Raw genomic sequence first — 18,987 nt, 5'->3', positions numbered from 1 at the left:
TCCTGGTCCTATCCATCAGTGGGCAGGATGGTTCCTAGGAGGGTGCCTGAGGATTGCATTCTGCTGGGAGTGACAGGGTGTAATAAGTTTATTCTAGTTGAAACTCCCATGCTATGAGAATAGCTAAACTGGCTAAAACAAGGTAGTAAGGGGAGGTGTTTTTTTTTCTGCTTGTTTGTTTCCTTTATTTTAATTTTTTACTTCCATGATAACTATTCTTCCAAGTGCCAGTTTCATGTTTCGTATCCTACTAGTTATGCTACCTTAGTGGAATAAGAAAATATTTGTGTGATTATGGTTTGTGCCAAGATCTTCAAAATTGTACCTATTATTTTATATATATAAAACATATAATACATATTACTATATTATTGCTGTTATACTATGTATCATATATTATATACCAATATGTACTATATTATATAATGTTACTATATATAATATAGGGTAATATATAATTTTTGTTTACTATCTATACTAGTATATATGTTATTTATTTATTTTGTTTGTGCTTGAGTTTGAACTCAGGGCTTCAACACTTGCTTGGCTGTCAGAAATTCTATACTACCAAATGAGCCATTCCTCCAGCCATGCTTTTTGCTGGTAATTTTGGAGATAAAATCTCATGGACTTTTCTGTGGGAGTTGGCTTCAAACTTAGTTCCTTAGGATCTCACCCTCTTGAATGGCTGAGTAATCCTGAGTAGGATTACAGGTGTGAGCCCACCAGCATCCAGTTCCTATGTAGTATTTTTGTCCCAACAACTTTGAAAGTAACTGAGAATATCTGAATGTCCCAAAACTAGAAATTATAAGATCCCAAATGATGGTTAAAACAACAACCAGGATCCTTAGGTAAAGTTATTGCCAGGCTATGTATTACCTTGTATAGTTTTGATTTGCTATTCTTGAAAAAATTAAATCTATGGCACTGTATTTCATTATGTATAGTTCATTGTTTAGGGACTACAGTAATTTAAAGGTGGTGGTGATTATGATTCCTTTCTCCTGGTGGGATGTAGTTAACACTCCAAAATTTCTACTATTTTTACTTTTTAATCTCAATTTAGTTTCACAGAACATGAAATTTAGAATTAGAATTACAATTGGGTTAGAATCATGACTCCATCAGTTTATACCTGTTCGAAGTACTGGTCTATAGTGTAAGAATAGCATGATTGAAAGCTAAGATGAAAGCCAGGCACCAATGGCTCACACATGTAATCCTAGCTACTCAACAGACTGAGAGCTGAGGATCACGGTTCAAAGCCAGCCCAGGCAGGAAAGTCCATGAGACTCTTCAGTTAGCCAACAAAAAAATCAGAAGTGGAGCTGTGGCTTAAGGGGTAGAAAACTAGCTTTGAGCATAAAATCTCAGGGCACCCAGGCCCTGAGTTTAAGCCCTAGAACCAGGGGGAAAGAAAGAGAGACAGAGAGACAGAGAGACAGAAAGAAAAAGAAGGAAAGGAAAGAGGGAGGGAGGGAAGGAAGGAAGGAAGAAAGAAAGACTAAGAGCAGGGAAGTAGGGCTTTTAGAGTATATCTAACTGACAGCCTGCTTTTTGTCATTTAATTGTCATAGCCACTTAATGAAGTAGGCAGTCTTGCTATTCTATTTTATAGATATGGAAACAAGGTGGAAGGACATTCAATAACTTTTAAAGTTACACAGAGGAATTAGTGTGCACACATTGCAAAGGGATGTGACTATACGCTATAGTCTCTTGTATATTTTGCCATGTACAAAGTTAGAGTTATTTTCCCTTACATAGAAGAAGCACATCTTAATTTGAACTTTCAAGTTGTCCTATTAAACAACTGAAATAAATGACTGATGAAAGAAAATTTAGAAAAACAGTTGGTTTACATACAGCTCTTAATCATGTGCCATATGTTTTTTGTTGCTGTCTTTTTAAAAAAGATGTACATGAAATTGCAATGCGTTTCTTTTTAATTAAACACATGGCATCATTAGACTAACAGGAACACGTAAAACACTAGATTGAAGAAGAATCTGCCTCCAGCCTCCAAGTTCGTTTTTTAAATTTTTTATTATGTTTAAGTAGTTGTACAAAGAAGTTCCCATTATAAAAAACAGTATATGAATACAAAGTGTCTGACAACATTGTCACCCATTGCTCCTAACCCACCCCTTCTCTCACTTTTCTTTTCTACAAGTTCTTTTTTGGTTTGTTTGTTTCTTGGGATAAAGATGTGCATTTATCTAAAGCCCACATCTTTGCATTTTGATGATCCTTTTCCTCACAATATACAATAGATTCTGCATAAGGAAGAGGCGGAGTCTTCCATAAATATGAGGCCATAGAACAGGGTTGAAATTTTTGTCTTTTTTTTGTTTTTTTGAAGCCAATAGTCTATATAAATATTCTAAAAAGTGTGTGTCTTGGGGGAGAAAATCCAGCAATAAATGGAGAAAAATACATGCCCAATCAACTGAAAATTTCTAAACAAAAGAGGAGCTTTGGCTTCTTCTGTTAGGTATTTGAATCTCTAGCAGATGTTTTTGTTTATTATTATTATTTTTTAAATAAGTTTTTTTATTGTGAAAATACTGTACAGAGGGGTTACAATTACAAGAGCAAGGTAATGAATACATTTCTTATCAAACATTGTTGCCTCCTCCTTTGTTTTTCTCCTACCATCCCTTTCCTCCCATCTCCACAACTACATCACCCCACCTAAATTGTAAAGTTTGTTTTTTGATATAGTGTCTTGTACATCTCATTGTTGCAATGGGTCAACCAAGATAAGGACACAAGTGGTTTTTTTCTTTCTTGCTATTGTTTCTAACGTATTTATATGTGAATTTTTTGTTGCTTTGTATGTCCCTCCCCCATGGTATAACCCCTGTTTTCACTGTATTTAATGTTGGTATAATTTGGGGAGCAGAAGGGAAAAAACAAATTGGTTTATTATTATTTTTAAAAAGTATTTTGTTCTGAAAATTTCCTAGGAGTGGTTTTTCTTGTGAATCTCCAGATTTCTGGATAAATGTGTTTTTATTATGTTGACAAATCATGCTTGTACTTTAGTCAGCCATGGTTTATCTTTGGAGTATAACTAGTCTGTTGCATTTGCTACATTCTTTAATCTAGGTTGAGTAGTTGGTAAGGTAACTTAAGTTACAGAAGATGCTACTTAAAAAATGTAATTAGATTTTAATGGATTAGATATTGTATATATGTGGGTTGTGCCTTTTTCCTTGATCACAAGGGGCAGTAATTTTGATTCCAGGGACTAGAAGATGGAGACTGGCTGTGGAATGTGCATGTGTTGTTAATGTAGCACAGAGCTCATTTCAGCTTGGAGAAAATGAGGCCCCATATGCCTAACAGATGCTCTTCTCTTGTTCTCTAGGGTTCCGCTATGGAAGTGATATAGTTCCTTTCTCTAAAGTGGATGAGGAACAAATGAAATATAAATCAGATGGAAAGTGCTTCTCTGTTTTGGGATTTTGTAGATCTTCTCAGGTACAGCAATTACAATGCAATTGTGAACAAAATATGAAAAAAAGCACTTGAAATGGAGTGCTTTTGATTGAGTATTTTATTTATAATGTATACTTATTTCTAAAATGTTGCTTGGGGGTTGGTGTTGGTATCTTTGATTTTTTTTGGAGAGAAAAGTCAAAATTTAGAGAAGCCTCAGAATAAATTGGAAGAGTAGATTCAACTTAATCATTCTTCCCATTGCTGACCTGCATGGCTTCCAGTCCCCTTAAGGAAACAGCACTTAGTTCTTTGCTATTGTATTGCGTTTTTCCAAACTGTCATGTGTAACAGAATGTTTGAGAGGTTTGAAATTCTGAGTTTTAAATTTGTGTCAACTCTTCTCAATGTCCATTGTAGTGTTAGAGGATGTAAACATCCATAAGTCACGTGTTTTTTAGGCACCAAAGCTGGGTTCACAAAATCAACACAATAGGAAATGAAATAATTCATTATGGGATATTTCATACTCTCTTAGAAAGAGTTGTTCAGAGATTCTAAGAGCTCTAGATTAAATTCTTGAGGTAAGTAACAAAGAAATAAATTGGAGCAAATATCAATCTATCTATCTATCTATCTATCCATCTATCTATCTATCTAACGTTTTTGTGTGCACTTTATCTATAGGGACAGAGTTTTTGATTGGAGAGCTCACATGAGAATTGTAATGAAAATAAATAAGACTCTGTATTCTGAGTTTGAGCTTGTTCATGTTGCTTTGGCTTATATTCCCTGTGCCCTTTGGTGTTAGAATAACAGCAAGGTGGAGAATTGTATTTATGACTGTCCAGACTGTTACATATGTCTTTAAACTCATAAGCCAAACAAATTAAAGAATATTTACTTAAACTGTAGGATTTTACTGGTACGAATAAATACTTTTGGGAAGTTGAGAGTCCCTAAACAATGGTCTGAAAAGATTTACTAAAGGAATTGTTTACTTCAGAACAAATACAAATGTATAACATCATTATTAAAGGCAGTGCTTATTATGAGTCTTCAGTGAAACAGACACTTCATTTAGACCAATATATACAAACTGTCCTATTGAAAAGTATCTTTGCTTTGCTTGCACACACATGACCCAGTCTTTTTGTTTTTCAGATAGTCTGGTGCTGATTTTCTCTGAGACGTCCATCTTCTTATCTCCACCTCTAGAGTAGCTGGGACCAGTTTTAGACACAACTAATCCTAGCTTGTTTTTGAGATAGGGTCTCACTAATGTGCCAGGACTGGCCTCAAACTACAATCTTTCTGTATCTACTTTCTTAGTAGCTGGGATTACAGCCACGCACTATATGCCTCTCCCTAAAATTAACTTATAAAAATCACAAAATGTTTTGTAAGCCAACTTTTTAAACAATAGATTTTAAAAGTAGGCATAGAAAGGGGTTACTGTTTAACATATCCACCTTTTTGTTTTTAAGCTAAAAATCAACTTTATCTTAAGTACAACCTCAGACAAATACAGTGAAGATGAAGTATAATAACTACTATCTGTTGAATAGATATAGTATTCTAGACTGTATGAAGTGTTTTGTATAAATTCTCATTTAATCCATACTTCCCTTTTAATAGGTGCCATGATAGGCATCTTTTAGATTGACAATTTGAGGTTCCATACTGTTAAGTAACAAGCCTAAAGTCATATAACTGAAAGATGGTAAAAATGGATTTTAAACCAGGTCTCTTATTGGGTTATGCTATTATTTTAGTGGTAATCTGTTCAGTGGAAGCACAAACTCATTTTTGAATAGTCTAGCTTACCTACTTGTGCTCATATATATTGCTTAACAAAAGGATACATGATGTTAAGAACACAGGGTTTTTCATAGCAACTATTATAAAATATGAGCATACACATTTTAACAGACTAGTGATGCTTTCCAAAGCAATAAAATCACACATATTAAAATTCCATTACCTGATTATTTCTAAACCAGTAAAATGATACATTATGCTCCCTTCCCTGAAACTGGGTGTTGACAAGTGTAACATTTCTGGATTGAATTACTGTAAAAATGTTCATGCTTTTGGATTTATGTTTCTAGTGCTGTTGTTCTATTGTGTTTTGTTTTGTTTTTGTGGTACTAGGGATGGAACCCAGGGCTTCTTGTATGCTTAGCAAGTGCTCTACCATTGAGATATATTCCCAGCCTGATTTCTGTTTTGTTTTGCTTCTTAATTGTGAACTATTTTAAATTTCAAGACCCTTTGATTTTCTCTCTTTCTTTTATTTTTATTATTTCCTTTTTCTGTGCTTGTCCTGGGGCTTGAACTTGGGGCCTGGACGCTGTCCTTGAGCTTTTGTACTCAAGGCTAGTGCTTTCCCATTTGAGCCACAGCTACACTTTTGCAGCTCTTTGGGTGCTTACTTGGAGATAAGTCTCAGTCTTTCCTGTCTCACAGACTTTCCTGCCTGAGCTGATTTTGAACAGGGTTTCTCAGATCACAGCTTCCTGAGTAGCTAGGATAACAGATGTAAGCCAGTGAGCCACTGACACCTGGCTCAGTTTCTTTCTTTACAAGTTATCAAGTGTTCTGAGTATTGATTAGAGAGGAAAGAATTTAACCAGAATTTCTTCCAAATATCTGGCTGGCGTTTTGTTTTGTTTTGTTTTTTAAGTCATTTAGGTATATTAAGAAGAGATACCATTAGTTTTGTTTTTTTGGGGGGTCATGGGGCTTGAACTCAGGGCCTGGGTTGTCCTGAGCTCTAGTTGAGGCTAGAGCTCTAGCTCAGGGCTAGTGCTCTACCCCTTGGGGCCACAGCTTCACTTCTGGTTTTCTAGTGGTTAATTGGAGATAAGAGTCTGACAGACTTTCCTACCCTGGCTGGCTTTGAACTTAATCCTGAGATCTGGCCTGAGTGGTTAGGATTACAGAAATGAGCTACCAGCACTGGCCATTAGCTATTCTTTAATAGAGAATATACAAATTCTAATAGGTAAAAGGGCAAGTAAATATATATGAATATTGCAAACTAAAATTATTATTCAAATATGCCTCAGAATGATGATTTTCTTTCTTTCTTTCTTTCGTTTTTGGTTAATTTTGGGACATTATCTTGCTATGTAGCCAGGTTGGCCTTGAACCTGTGTTCAAGTGTTGGGATTATAGGCATGTGGCATTATACCTGAAAGAATACTGATTTTCACATAGTGAAAAGATATGGAGATGAAAGGACTTTGAACTTATATCTGCTTCATACCCTAGCTGGTAGACTTCTTGAGCTGCTTTTTTTTTTTTCTGGTTCTGGGGCTTGAAGTCAGGGCCTGGGCTCTGTCCCTGAGTTTCTTTGTGTTCAAGGTCAGCACTCTACCACTTAAGCCACAGTGCCACTTCAGCTTTTTCTGAGTAGTTTACTAGAGATAAGATTTTCTGCCCAGGTTGGCAAAACCTTGATCCTCTGATCTCAGCCTTGTGAGTAGCTAGGACTATAGGTATGAGCCACCAGCACCTGGCTTGCGCTGCTATTTATTGTGAGAGTGCTCCAAATTTTTTAGTTTAGATGTGGGAGAACAGAAAAAAAATGGAGCAAAATGTCACCTAGTATAGCACATGGCATGTTCTTATAAATAAACTCCAGGCTCCAGATTACATATATCAGAGAGAAGCTAATCTTGGTAGAGGAGGATGTGGTTATAATTTCAGGAACTGTTAGGTATTTTTTTTCTAATCAAATATTGGTAGAGCTCCTATGCCTCACTTACCTTGTATTCTCTAGATACACTGATTGAATTTAAAGAGTGAATAGGACCTGCAGTACTCATTTTTGGTTTAACTACTTTCACTTTCTCTAATCTTGACCTTCTAAAATCTGTTCCTCACTTGAGTCAACTGCAGTTCATCAGAGCCTCATCACTTTTCTTAAGGATGAAGTCCAGTTGATTTGACTTTGTTTCTAAGAGATTTCATGGTCTATTAAATTTCTAATCTAATTTCCCATCTTTCTTCTGGCACACTATTCCAGAAGCATCTCCCTGAATGTCCTATGCTTTTATGTCACTCCAGACTTTTGTCTCTGCCTGGGACCTTGTGCCCAGACATTTTTCTTTGTGAGTTCCCTGTTATCTTTTGGATGTAGGCTTAGATATCAACTTCCTGAAACCCTCATGACCAACTTTACTTCCTTTCTTCCACATTCTTTGATACCATATAACCTTGGTCTGAAGTACTACATTGCCATTAGTTTCATGTTAATCCATATAAGCGCCTCAAAGACGTAATTAGGCCTGTTAACAAACGCCATAATGTTTGTAATGCCCAGGACAATTCAGGGCACAATACTAGGTGTTAAGGTGACCTGAACTGAGCCTTAAATAATATAATAAGTTGTTTTTAGTAGCTGTGAATATGCTTTCCATTAACAATATTTTAAAGAGAATTTCTTAGCAATGTAGGACATCTGTTTCTTATTCTGAGTCAAGACCACTTTTTTTCTCTCTCTTAATCTTGTAGGTCCAGAGGAGATTCTTTATGGGAAATCAAGTTTTAAAGGTTTTTGCAGCAAAAGGTGATGAGGTGAGTTGGCTGTGGATCTTCTAGGTAGTGCTATGGCATTAAATTGTTGTTTTATGAAAGTAGGTTGTTTGTGGTGTTATAGTTTCAAATGGCATGAATTAATGCAACAGCAGTTGTAAAATTCATTGACCTTTAACTCTGAAAATGGAGAAATGATAAGTAAGTTTGTTTTAGCATGAACACAAGAACTGAGGGTATAGTCACACAGTTGAAGACCAGGTAAGTATTAAATGTTCTATTTTGAACAGTTGTGTTTAGGTTTGGGATTTCGTGGTCAAATGTTAAGAAGGATTGGGGTAAGGTTAAAATTAGATTTTTTTTATAAGCTTTGAACATTAAGTGTTTGCATAAGCACCCTGGAGAGTACTTCAGTGACTCATTGGACAACTTCATCATTGGGGGCATTTGTTTTTCCTCTATTCCCCCTCTCTTTCTCTCTTTTCTTACCTTCCCAAGATTTTCTCTTTTTAGATGAGTTTCTGCCTGGCTAGCAGACCTTGATATTTGCATTTTTTTTACTCTAATACTTACCCTCTTTGTACATATTTCTTTCTAACCTCCAAGTTAAAGCTTACTATTCCTTTAAAGATGTCAGTCATAACTGGGAGATATCTTGTATCTGTTTACAACAAATTAAGTAAGTTTCTAAGTTAAGAAGAATTTTCATTTGAAATGTGCAAACAATATAGAGAACTTGTTAAGGTATTGGTGTAACAGGGAGTCTAGTCTTTTTTTTTTTTCTTTTTTCTTTTTTAAAAATTTACAGTGCCAATTCTAGGTCTTGGACTCTGGGCTTGGAATATGTCCCTGAGCTTTTATATTAACGGGTACTAGCACTGTGCCACTTGAGCCACAGCCCCACTTGCAGCTTTTTTTGGTGATTAAGTGGAGATAACAATCTCATGGACTTTCTTGCTTGGGCTGGCTTTGAACTTCAGTCCTCCGATCTCAGCCTCCTGAAAGCAAGGATTACAGGTGTGAGCCATCACTGCGCAGACTGTCTAACCCTGAAAGGGAGTAGCTGGCTGCTCATCTAGATGGGATATATCATTGTTTTATGAAAGCACTTAAAATTAGGCAAAGAAAATGCTTGGTTTCTACTCTAAATGAATCTAGTAGAGCACCTTAGACAAGAATCTAATCATATTTTGAATCTAGTCCTCTTAGAAATTGTGCTAGCCTGATACATGTTGTCAAGGTATGACTTCTCTTCTGTTTTTATCAGTGCTGTGGTTTGATCTCAGGACCTCATTCCTCTTGCTTCCTCAGTTCAGTGATAATGTCTTTTTGATGATTATTTTGGAGGTAGAATTTCTGACTTTTGTGCCCTGGCTGGCTTTGGACTATAATCTTTGGATGTTAGCCTCTTGAATATGCTAGTAGTATAGATATAAGTTACCGCAGCCTGGCTTGTAATTTTTTTAAAAAAAATTTCTGCTGAAGTTTTAACTACCACTTATCCCTTCACACAAAGGAAATTCTAATCACTTCATGAAAATTGCTGGGTATTCAGTGAAGAACATTATATCACAAGGATATGTTGAGACTCATGTGCTGGATGATTCTCTAGACTTCATCACTAAGAGAAGCCTCGTGAATTGTGTAGTTCAGATTTGGCCTCTAATAGGTAACTAATTTTTATGTCAAGTCAAATCTCCAATAAAGAGACTCTTAAAAATTTGGGAATAAAGAATAGAATTGCAGCTGGGTACTGGTGGCTTATGCTTATAATCCTAGCTACTTACGAAGCTAAGATCTTAGGATCATGGTTCAGAGCCATCCCAGGCAGAAAAGTCTGTGTGACTCTTATCTCTAGTTAACCACCAACAAGCCAGAAGTGGAGGTGTGGCTCAAGTGGTAGAGCACTAGATTTGAGCAAAAGCTCTGGGACAGCACCCAGCTGCTGAGTTCAAGTCTGGACTGGCAATAAACAAACCCAGATAGGATTACACTCTGACACATACATACACAGACCCGATGGCCTCTAGTAAGAACAACATAGGAAAGTTAGAGGGTTTTATTAGGTCAAAAAAATCTATGCCAGTTATTATGAAAGAAGGTTCCCTAGCACTTTGAGTATCTGAGGGAGCAGATGAGCTCTGATTGGTGAGCTGTGGAGGTTCCCAGGTCAAGCTAGGGTTAAAATTATTGTTGCTTGCAAAGTATAGGTAGTTCTAAAGATAGGGCAGGCTGTCTCAGATAGCATCGGTCCCATGAGCATTTCCCTCTTAACTCTGTTTTTGTGGTATGTGATGAGAATACCTCCATTTTCTGTGGTGAATTTTCACATTATATATTGTAGTGTCACTTTGAGGTTATTCAGATAAAGGTGCCTTCATCTCTTAATGGCAGGAGACTATTCTGTGGTGTCAGTTTTTGATGTGGTGGCCAAAAGGTGATATCTACCGAGAGCTTCTGAGCTATGCAGGGGAGGAGGAAGCTATGTTGTATGAGCACTTCCAGTGAAGTAATTGCATTGGGAAGGCTTGTGTGGGTAGATAAGGGAGTAGGAAGGATGACAGACATAATAGCACTCTTCACACATCTAAAAGATGATCATGTGGAATAGAAATAATCTATGCTTCTTACCAGACAGGTGAATTGGTGAGTTTTGTTCCAGATGAAGAATCATTTTGTCAGGAAGGATTACTTATTTTCTTGTGAGCTGGTCAGATTTCCATCCCTGTTAATGCCTCTAATGCCACCAGTTTCGTGCATTATGTGGGTTATTAAACTAGATGGAGAGCATTATTTAAAAATATTCATATTCTGTGAATAGCTTCCTTTAAAAATTTTTGTTGAAGGGCTGGGAAGGTGGCTCAGTGGTAGAGTGCTTGCCTTGCGTGCATGAGGTCCTGGGTTCGATTCCTCAGCACCACATAAGCAAAAAGAAAAAAGCCGAAGTGGCACTGTGGCTCAAGTAGTAGAGTGCTAGCCTTGAGCTGAAGAGCTGAGGGACAGCACCCAGGCCCAGAGTTTAGGCCCCACGACCAGACCCCCCCCCAAAAAAAATTTTTTTTTGTTGTAGTCATGTGCAAATGATAAATGCCTGTAATACTAAGTTTCTTGGGAGATGGAGATGAGAGGATTGTAGTTTAAAGCCAGCTCAGGCAAAAAGTTTGAGTGAAGGGCTGGGAAGGTGGCTCAGTGGTAGAGCGCTTGCCTTGTATGCCTGAGGCCCTGGGTTCTCAGCACCACATAAGCAATAAGAAAAAAGCCAGAAGTGGCGCTGTGGCTCAAGTGGTAGAGCGCTAGCCTTGAGCTGAAGAGCTGAGGGACAGCGCCCAGGCCCAGAGTTCAGGCCCCACGACTGGACCCCCCCCCCAAAAAAAAAAGTTTGAGTGACCCCCATCTCAACTAATAGCTGGAAATGATGTGTATGCCTAGCTATAACTAGATGGGATCACAGTCCAGGACCACCAAGATAACAGAAAGACTCTATCTCAAAAATTACCAGAATCAAAAGAACAAGAGGTGTGGCTCCATCAGTAGAGAGAGCCTGTGTAAGGAGCAAGAAGCCCTGACTTTAAATTCCAATACCTCCAAAAAAATCTGTACATTACTTGTTTGCATTTTATATGGAAGAGAAGGGGAGAAGAGAAAGAAGAAATGGGACTGCAGTTGAGTTAAACAGAAGTAGAGTACAGCATTATAATGTAGTAGTCTTTCATAACCCCTATCCTTACTTAATGTAAGATATCCTAATTGGTCCTGTCAGATACAAATAAAAGCATCCAAACAAATTGGAAGTAATTAATTACTTCTTCAGATTCCCTTTGTGCTACCTGATCTTCTCATATAGGATTGATTAGAACATATACCACTTATTAGGCACATTTTTTTGTTTCTGTTAGTAAAGAAGGTATTAGCTCAGTGAGGGTAGGGACTTTTGTTTTCTGACAAGACTTAAGAGAGTACCTAACAAAGAATAGGCACTAAGTAAGTATTCTTTACATTGAGCTGAATTTATCTATTAAGATATCTGTAGAGGCTTTCCATGGCAAAGTACAGAGGCCATAGTTTTTATAGATGAAATTGGGATTAGCTTTGATACAGGTTAGATGTAACACTAGGAAAGTACATTTTATTTAGGGAGTTTGGGAGAGAGAGGGCTGAGTAAAGCAAATCTAATGGAGAGGTCATCAATCTCCTGAACCTTGAAAATGGGTTTGAAGCTAGAGTTAGATTTGGAGTGCACATTATAGCCAGGAGGAAGTTATGAGCAAAAGAACCAGATGGGGGAAGTTTAAGACCCACCTGAGGTCACTGATTGCTCACTGAGTCTGGAATCATTGGCAGTTTTGATGGAAGGGAGCAACACAATCAGCTTGTTGAATGGGAGAGGCAGTGATGGATTTGAGAGATCGCACATAGAGTTGAGGGGTGAGAAAAGTGGCATCATTAAAGGCTCTTGTTTGGTTGAGTGGTTGGTAGTGTTATTGAAAGTGGAAGCGTAGGAAGAAAAAGCAAGGAGGAGAAGAAGTGTAGTTTGAGTTATAAGCAGTTCTGGATCTTTCTCTCTTTCCTCTCTCTTTCTCTTTTGTGTTGGTCCTGTAGCTTGATCTCAGGGCCTGGGTGCTTTTGTGCGCAAGGCTAGCATTCTACCACTTTTAGCCACAGCTCCACCTCTGGTATTTAGGTGGTTAATTGGAGATGAGAGTCTCACAGACTTTCCTGCCTGGGCTGGCTCTGAACCAACATTTTCAGACTTCAGCCTGTTGAATAGGATTACAGGTGTGAGCCACTGGCATCTGGCTCCAGATCTGTAGTCAAAGAAATAGGTGTGTGGATGGGTAGAGGCTACTGTGTGTCTAGTAGCAGCAACATTGGGAGCCAAGGATCCAGCAACTAGGCCATGGATGGGTAAGGAAGTGGGGGCTGCAGTTGAGTTAGATTGAAGAATAGTTGTGTTCAAAGCAGTGGAAACAGCAAGTAGAAATAGCTATTATTCCATGATACTGTGTGTGTGTATGCGTGTGCATGCACATACACATGTGTGTGCATGTGCATGTGTGCATGCTGTGGTCCTGAGGCTTGTTCCTTAGATTTTTTTTGCTCAAGCTGGTACTCTACTACTTTAGCTACAGCTCCACTTTTGGCCTTCTGGTAGTTAATTGGAGATGAGTCTCATGGACTTTTCTGTTCCGGTTGGCTTCAAACTATAATCCTCAGATCTCAGCCCTCTGAGTAGCTAAGATAATGGTATGAGTTACTGGTGTCCGGCCCATCCATTAAATTTTGAGAAGAGAAGGAAAGATAGATATAGCAGTAATTTATGGAGAGAGTGGACCAAAGATTTGTTAAAACAACTTTAAATTTATAGGGTAAAGATATAAATTCAGATGAGAAGGAAAGTTGAATGAAGCAATAGTGGAAGACTTGTTCATAAAGTCCTAAAAGAAGGACACTAAAAGTATAGTTTGGCCTTAAAGTGAATAAAGTTTTTTTTTTTTTTTTCAGATAAGGGGTAGGTTTATTCAGTAGACCTGCTTGGACCAGGCAAGGGTGGCACTCCACGTGGCTGGGAAAGGCCTGGGAATGAGAGAGAGCTGGGAAGAGAGGAAAGAGAGAGAAAAGAGCAGAGAGAGGGGTAAGAACAGTAGCACTCACGTGGTATTCAGGTAAGGGGTAGACCTGCTGGGACCAGGCAAGGTTGGCACTCCACGTGGCTGGGAAAGAGAGAGAGCAAGAGAGCAAGAAAAGAGCAGCAAGAGCTAGAAACGAACAGAGAGAAAAAAGGGAGAGTCTGGGTCTGGGCTAGCCCTTATGTAGGGTATGGGTGGGGAAAGGTGTGGCCACATCAAATTCAGATGTGACCTCAGCGGATGCAGATGTGACCTCTTCCAGGTGTCCCAGTTGCCTAGGTAACGCAGGTACTGGGTGGAGACTTTGCTGGGAGGAGGGTGGAGTCTGCTCGCCATCCAGGAGCGGACCTTACATTCCAGCCTTTTAATAATCATGAAATAGGGCGAGGATTCTCTCTGGCTACTTCCTGCTGACAAGGGGCGTCGACAATAGGGGTAAAAGGCTGGAATTTGGTCCCCTCCCAGAGAAGGCAGTGAGCAGCAGCTGTCCCTTGGTGGCGTGAGTCCTTAGATGAAATCTGGAGAAGTCTCATGAGCATTGAGGGGCTGGAAAAAAAATACTAGAGAGCAAATAAATGGCAAGAGGAAGGACTTGGGGCTGAAAATGTTGGTAGAAATGTCCCTAGTTACTTCTGACATCTGGCGACTAGGTAGAGAATTCAGGTGACAAAGGCAAGAATATAAATTCCTGTTCAGTTAATAGGTAGACAGGTATAGACATTGGATGGGCAGGCTTCTTACTTCTACTGACCTCCCGGCTCAGGTTAATTTTGAAAGGGCAGGCACAAAGTAGCTAATGTGACATCATCTCCTCTTACTCCTTTCCACGTTCCCTTGTTCCCTAGACTGGCTGAGTCTAGGTGCTTGTTGCTGGGATGGCTTGTCCCAGTTGGTATTCAAGATTTGAACTCAAGGCCTGGGCACTGTCCCTGAGCACTTCTGCTCAAGGCTAGCACTCTACCACACTGAGTTATAGTACCACTTGCAGAGTTTAGCTGGGAGACGGAGTCTTAGGGATTTTTTAGCCTGGGCTGGCTTTGAACTGGCCACAAAAGCCCTTTATTATTTCCAATTAAGGCAACAAGGAGATCAAGTAGAATAAGTAGAGCTTACCTGGTTCTTATCAAGAATTGCCAACAAATATTCTGAAATGACAAAACTCATTAGATGTGATGAAAATTTTAGCATAGATATGCCCAGTATTTTAGAACCATGTAGTCAGTAGTAGAATACACAACACAAAACAAAAAAAGGCAAAACTCAAAACCTCAAATTTTGACAACATTTAGACATCTTTGCTAACAAAGCACATCAGATGGTTGGGCCTCAGCTACCAGGGCCTGTGAAAAGAGCAACTTGTTAGCAAGGCACCTTAGAATAGATGGAGTAGTAAACTTGTGGAAGGTTAAGGGTCAGATGGGGCCAAACCCTTAACCCACCACGTGGCCAAGATGGCGAATTCAAGATGGCGAATTTCTGAAAGAATGCAAAGAAAGCCTGAACAAATAGACCAAGCCTACAATGGCTAGCCTTTGAGAGGGAACCTAGAGGGGGGTCCCTGGGACCCAGCCTGCGTCGCACTCTTCAAGGCACAAGCCAAAAAGTTGTAGAAAAAAAGGGTAGAAAGTTGCCCATGAATGGCAGAGAGAGAGCAAAGAGCCTGAAATTAAACTTCTGACCATTTACCATTGCAGTAGCAAAAACTGTGCTTCTGAGAATGGCATAAAAATGAGGCTCTCTGGCTTTCCAGGGAGCGCGGGAGACATTTCAAAGGGGTTTCACGGCTCAGGCGTGATTCGTAGCACCCCATTAAATGAGTAGAGTCAGTCTGGTGAGTGAAGGAGAGCTGACCAGGCAGAAGCGGCGTCCCGACTTCCCCCAGAGCCCTCTAGAGAGACATGGCCAAGCCCCCAAAGCCAAGCGTCCTCCGCTTCAGAGGTGACCGCCTTTCAGCTAAAGGCCGTAGGAGCTCTCTGGCGTGGCGCCACGTCTGGACAGAGACTGAGTGACAGAGAGCCGTAGAGTAGTTTCACTCACCGGAGTAGAGAAGTGTGGACGTGGATGTGAAGGCAGCAATGGTATCGATGCGTTGATTCTGCCGCAGACAGACTGGTTCGCAAAAGGCCGTCAGAACTGCGGGTATTCCTCAGAGCAAAAAGGGAAGAACAAAAAAAAAGAAAAAAGAGGAAAAAAACAGAGAAATCCCAGCTATCCTGACTTTAAGCCTTTATCCGAGTCACGGCACCATTTATGTTAGGTTTTTAAAAAGAGGTAGCCGAGTAAGAACTGCACCAGCTCGCACGTGGTATTCAGATAAGGGGTAGGTTTATTCAGTAGACCTGCTTGGACCAGGCAAGGGTGGCACTCCACGTGGCTGGGAAAGGCCTGGGAATGAGCGAGAGCTGGGAAGAGAGGAAAGAGAGAGAAAAGAGCAGAGAGAGGGGTAGGAACAGTAGCACTCACGTGGTATTCAGGTAAGGGGTAGACCTGCTGGGACCAGGCAAGGTTGGCACTCCACGTGGCTGGGAAAGAGAGAGAGCAAGAGAGCAAGAAAAGAGCAGCAAGAGCTAGAAACGAACAGAGAGAAAAAAAGCGTGAATAAAGTTTTAAAGTGGGTAAAGTATTCTTTCTTTCTTTCCTTTCTTTCTTTCTTTCTCTCTTTCTTTTTCTCTCCCTCCCTCCCTCCCTCCCTCCCTTCCTTCCTTCCTTCTTTCCTTCCTTCCTTCCTTCCTTCCTTCCTTCCTTCCTTCCTTCCTTCCTTCCTTCCTTCCTTCCTTCCTTCCTTCCTTCCTTTCTATTTGGTGGTGCTGGTGATCAAATCCAGGACTTACAAATCTAAGTGGCCTCTATCACTGAACTACATTTCAGTGCCTAGGGGCAGTTAAAAGTTGTTTTTTGTCTTTTTTGTCCGTCAGGGTCTTGAACTCAGGTCTTGGGCTCTGTCCCTGAGCTTTTCAGCTCAAGGAAAGCACTCTACCGCTTGCACCACAGTGCCACTTCCAGTTTTCTGGTGGTTAATTGGAGATAGGAGTCTCACAGACTTTTCTGCTTGGGCTGGCTTTGAACTGTGATCCTCAGATCTTAGCATCCTGAGTAGCTAGGATTATAGGTGTGAGCCACTGATGCCCAGCTAAGTTAAAAGTTTTGAGATAGAAAGAAAGTGGATGGTGCTTATATAAAGGTACTGTCTTTGCTTGACCCTCTTACACCTTGGATGTGTTATAATAGCCACATCTTTTTTCACAGGCAGCAGCAGTTGCACTCTCCTCCTTGATTCATGCTTTGGATGAATTAGACATGGTTGCCATAATTCGATATGCTTATGGCAAAAAAACTAACCCTCAAGTTGGTGTGGCTTTTCCTCTCATCAAAGAAGCTTATGAGGTAAAACCCACATGTCTTTTTATTCATATTTTCTTTCCATTCCTTGCACTGTTCAGAAGCATTAACATGTATAGGAATTATTTGGGGATCTTGTTAAAATGAAAATTCTAATTCTGTAGGTCTAGGATTGGGCCTAGATTCTGCATTCTTGCAAGCTCTCAAGTTAATGCTGCTGATACTACTGGTTTTTGTTTTGTTTTGTTTTTTTAGTTATTATTAAATCTATACAAGTTAACTGCGGCCTTCATTTTACCTTTTCTAATCCACTGTGGGTATAGAAATCACCTCCATTTTAACAAATAAGACTATGAGTAAAGGTTGAGGAAGTGATTCTGATATGAACCTTGTGAAATTCAGTTTATTTGGGGTTTCTCTGTTTACAATACAGGACTAGGGAAGAAAAAGGAAGGGAGAATGATAGAGGAAGGGTGAGTCTAATTATTTATATGCATCTCACATCAAATGTAATCCCCTTGTATTGATGCAGATAAAAAAACCTTGGCGCGTGTCAGGGAATAAAATCAAATAGAGATGAGAACTCTATGTTGTTTCCTATTTCTCAAAGAACTTAGTGTGTTGGAAATATAAAGAGAAGGCAGATGTCTTGTACTTCCAGGTCAGCTTTCCAGGCACCCTGACTTTTCTCCTTTGTTCTACTTGGTCATGCAATTTTACAGTTAGAATTTAGCAGTCTTCTTTGAAGCATTTCTTTTATGTTTCCTTTATACTTATTGCACTTGTGAATAATGAGTACAGAAGTCAAAACACTATTTTTCATGTGCCAGATTTTAAAATATTTCTGTTGTGCCACTTTCACAGCATTTGGGAACTTTAAAACATTTTTTTTTTTTTATTATTATAAAGGTGATGTACAGAGGGGTTACAGTTACATAAGTCAGGTGAGGAATACATTTCTTTTTAGACAATGTCACCGCTTCCCTCATTCTCCCAATTTCTCCCTCCTTTCCCCAACATGTTGTCTAGTGGATACTACAGCTGCATTTGTTCACCCTTTGTCCCCCTATTTCTTTGCCCTATTTTGCCCTTCCAAAGACAGATAAATGTGCAAACAAGACAAAAAAAAATAAAAACAACGACAAAGAAAATCCTTTTGTTAGGGCTGGGAAGGTGGCTGAGTGGTAGAGCTCTTGCCTTGCATGCCTGAGGCCCTGGGTTTGATTCCTCAGCACCACATAAGCAAAAAGAAAAAAGCTGGAAGTGGCACTGTGGCTCAAGTGGTAGAGCGCTAGCCTTGAGCTGAAGAGCTGAGGGACAACGCCCAGGCCCAGAGTTCAGGCCCCCGGACCAGACCCCCCCACCAAAAAAAAATCCTCCTATTTCCATTTTCTGGAATACATTTCAATAAATACTGTTTTGTATGATCAGAGGCACATAGGCATTATACCTTTGTATTGGGACCTTTTTTAAAAAAATAGATTTTGCCGTTAATTTAATTGCTTCTGCTCTTATCTCTTTTCTTTCTCATTAGTGTTTAGTGTATGTACAGCTGCCTTTCATGGAAGACTTGCGGCAGTACATGTTTTCATCACTGAAAAACAATAAGAAATTCACTCCCTCGGGTGAGTTATTTCCATGTAGCTCTCTAATGACTCTACATGCAGCTTGACCTTGGGAAACCACCTGGCTGCAGCCATTGATGGAGGCCATGATTGTACAGGATAGAATGAGTTAGATTCCAATCACAGACCCATATAATAATGATGGTAGTTCACCAGCTATTTTTCCAGTAGTGGGGATTGGTTTCCCCTAAACTGTCCACAGTGTCATGTTTCACTTCTGACTTTGAGTATGTATCAGGGAGTAGTCTGCTGGTGTGGAATGTCTTTTCTCTAGTTGTGAGCAGAAAATTTGCCCCTGCTAAAGTGAATTAGCATGTAGCATTAAACCTATGTCTTTACTGGCCTACATAAAGTCAGATATATCTTTGAAATGAAAGTGGCAGTGCTAAGGTTTAACTTTTCTTTGC

The 18,987-nt window shown here is 39.5% G+C and overlaps 1 protein-coding gene across 2 annotated transcripts in view; it reads left to right on the top strand.

Moving 5' to 3' along the window:
* Xrcc5 (X-ray repair cross complementing 5) overlaps positions 1 to 18,987 on the top strand; it is a 98,598-nt gene that overhangs the window by 18,849 nt on the left and 60,762 nt on the right. For both annotated transcript variants that reach the window (XM_070017623.1, XM_070017614.1), the window contains exons 9-12: positions 3,377 to 3,489; positions 7,969 to 8,031; positions 16,863 to 17,000; positions 18,490 to 18,580. In XM_070017623.1, the coding sequence (XP_069873724.1) occupies positions 3,377 to 3,489; positions 7,969 to 8,031; positions 16,863 to 17,000; positions 18,490 to 18,580 (405 nt within the window). The remainder of the gene's footprint in view (positions 1 to 3,376; positions 3,490 to 7,968; positions 8,032 to 16,862; positions 17,001 to 18,489; positions 18,581 to 18,987) is intronic.

The sequence above is a fragment of the Dipodomys merriami genome, unplaced genomic scaffold (genome assembly GCF_024711535.1).
Source record: "Dipodomys merriami isolate MVZ:Mamm:240054 unplaced genomic scaffold, mDipMer1.0.p SCAF_1, whole genome shotgun sequence".
NCBI classification, from domain to species: Eukaryota; Metazoa; Chordata; class Mammalia; order Rodentia; family Heteromyidae; genus Dipodomys; species Dipodomys merriami.
Note: the sequence above shows the minus strand (reverse complement) of the source record. Positions and strands in the feature narration are given on the sequence as shown.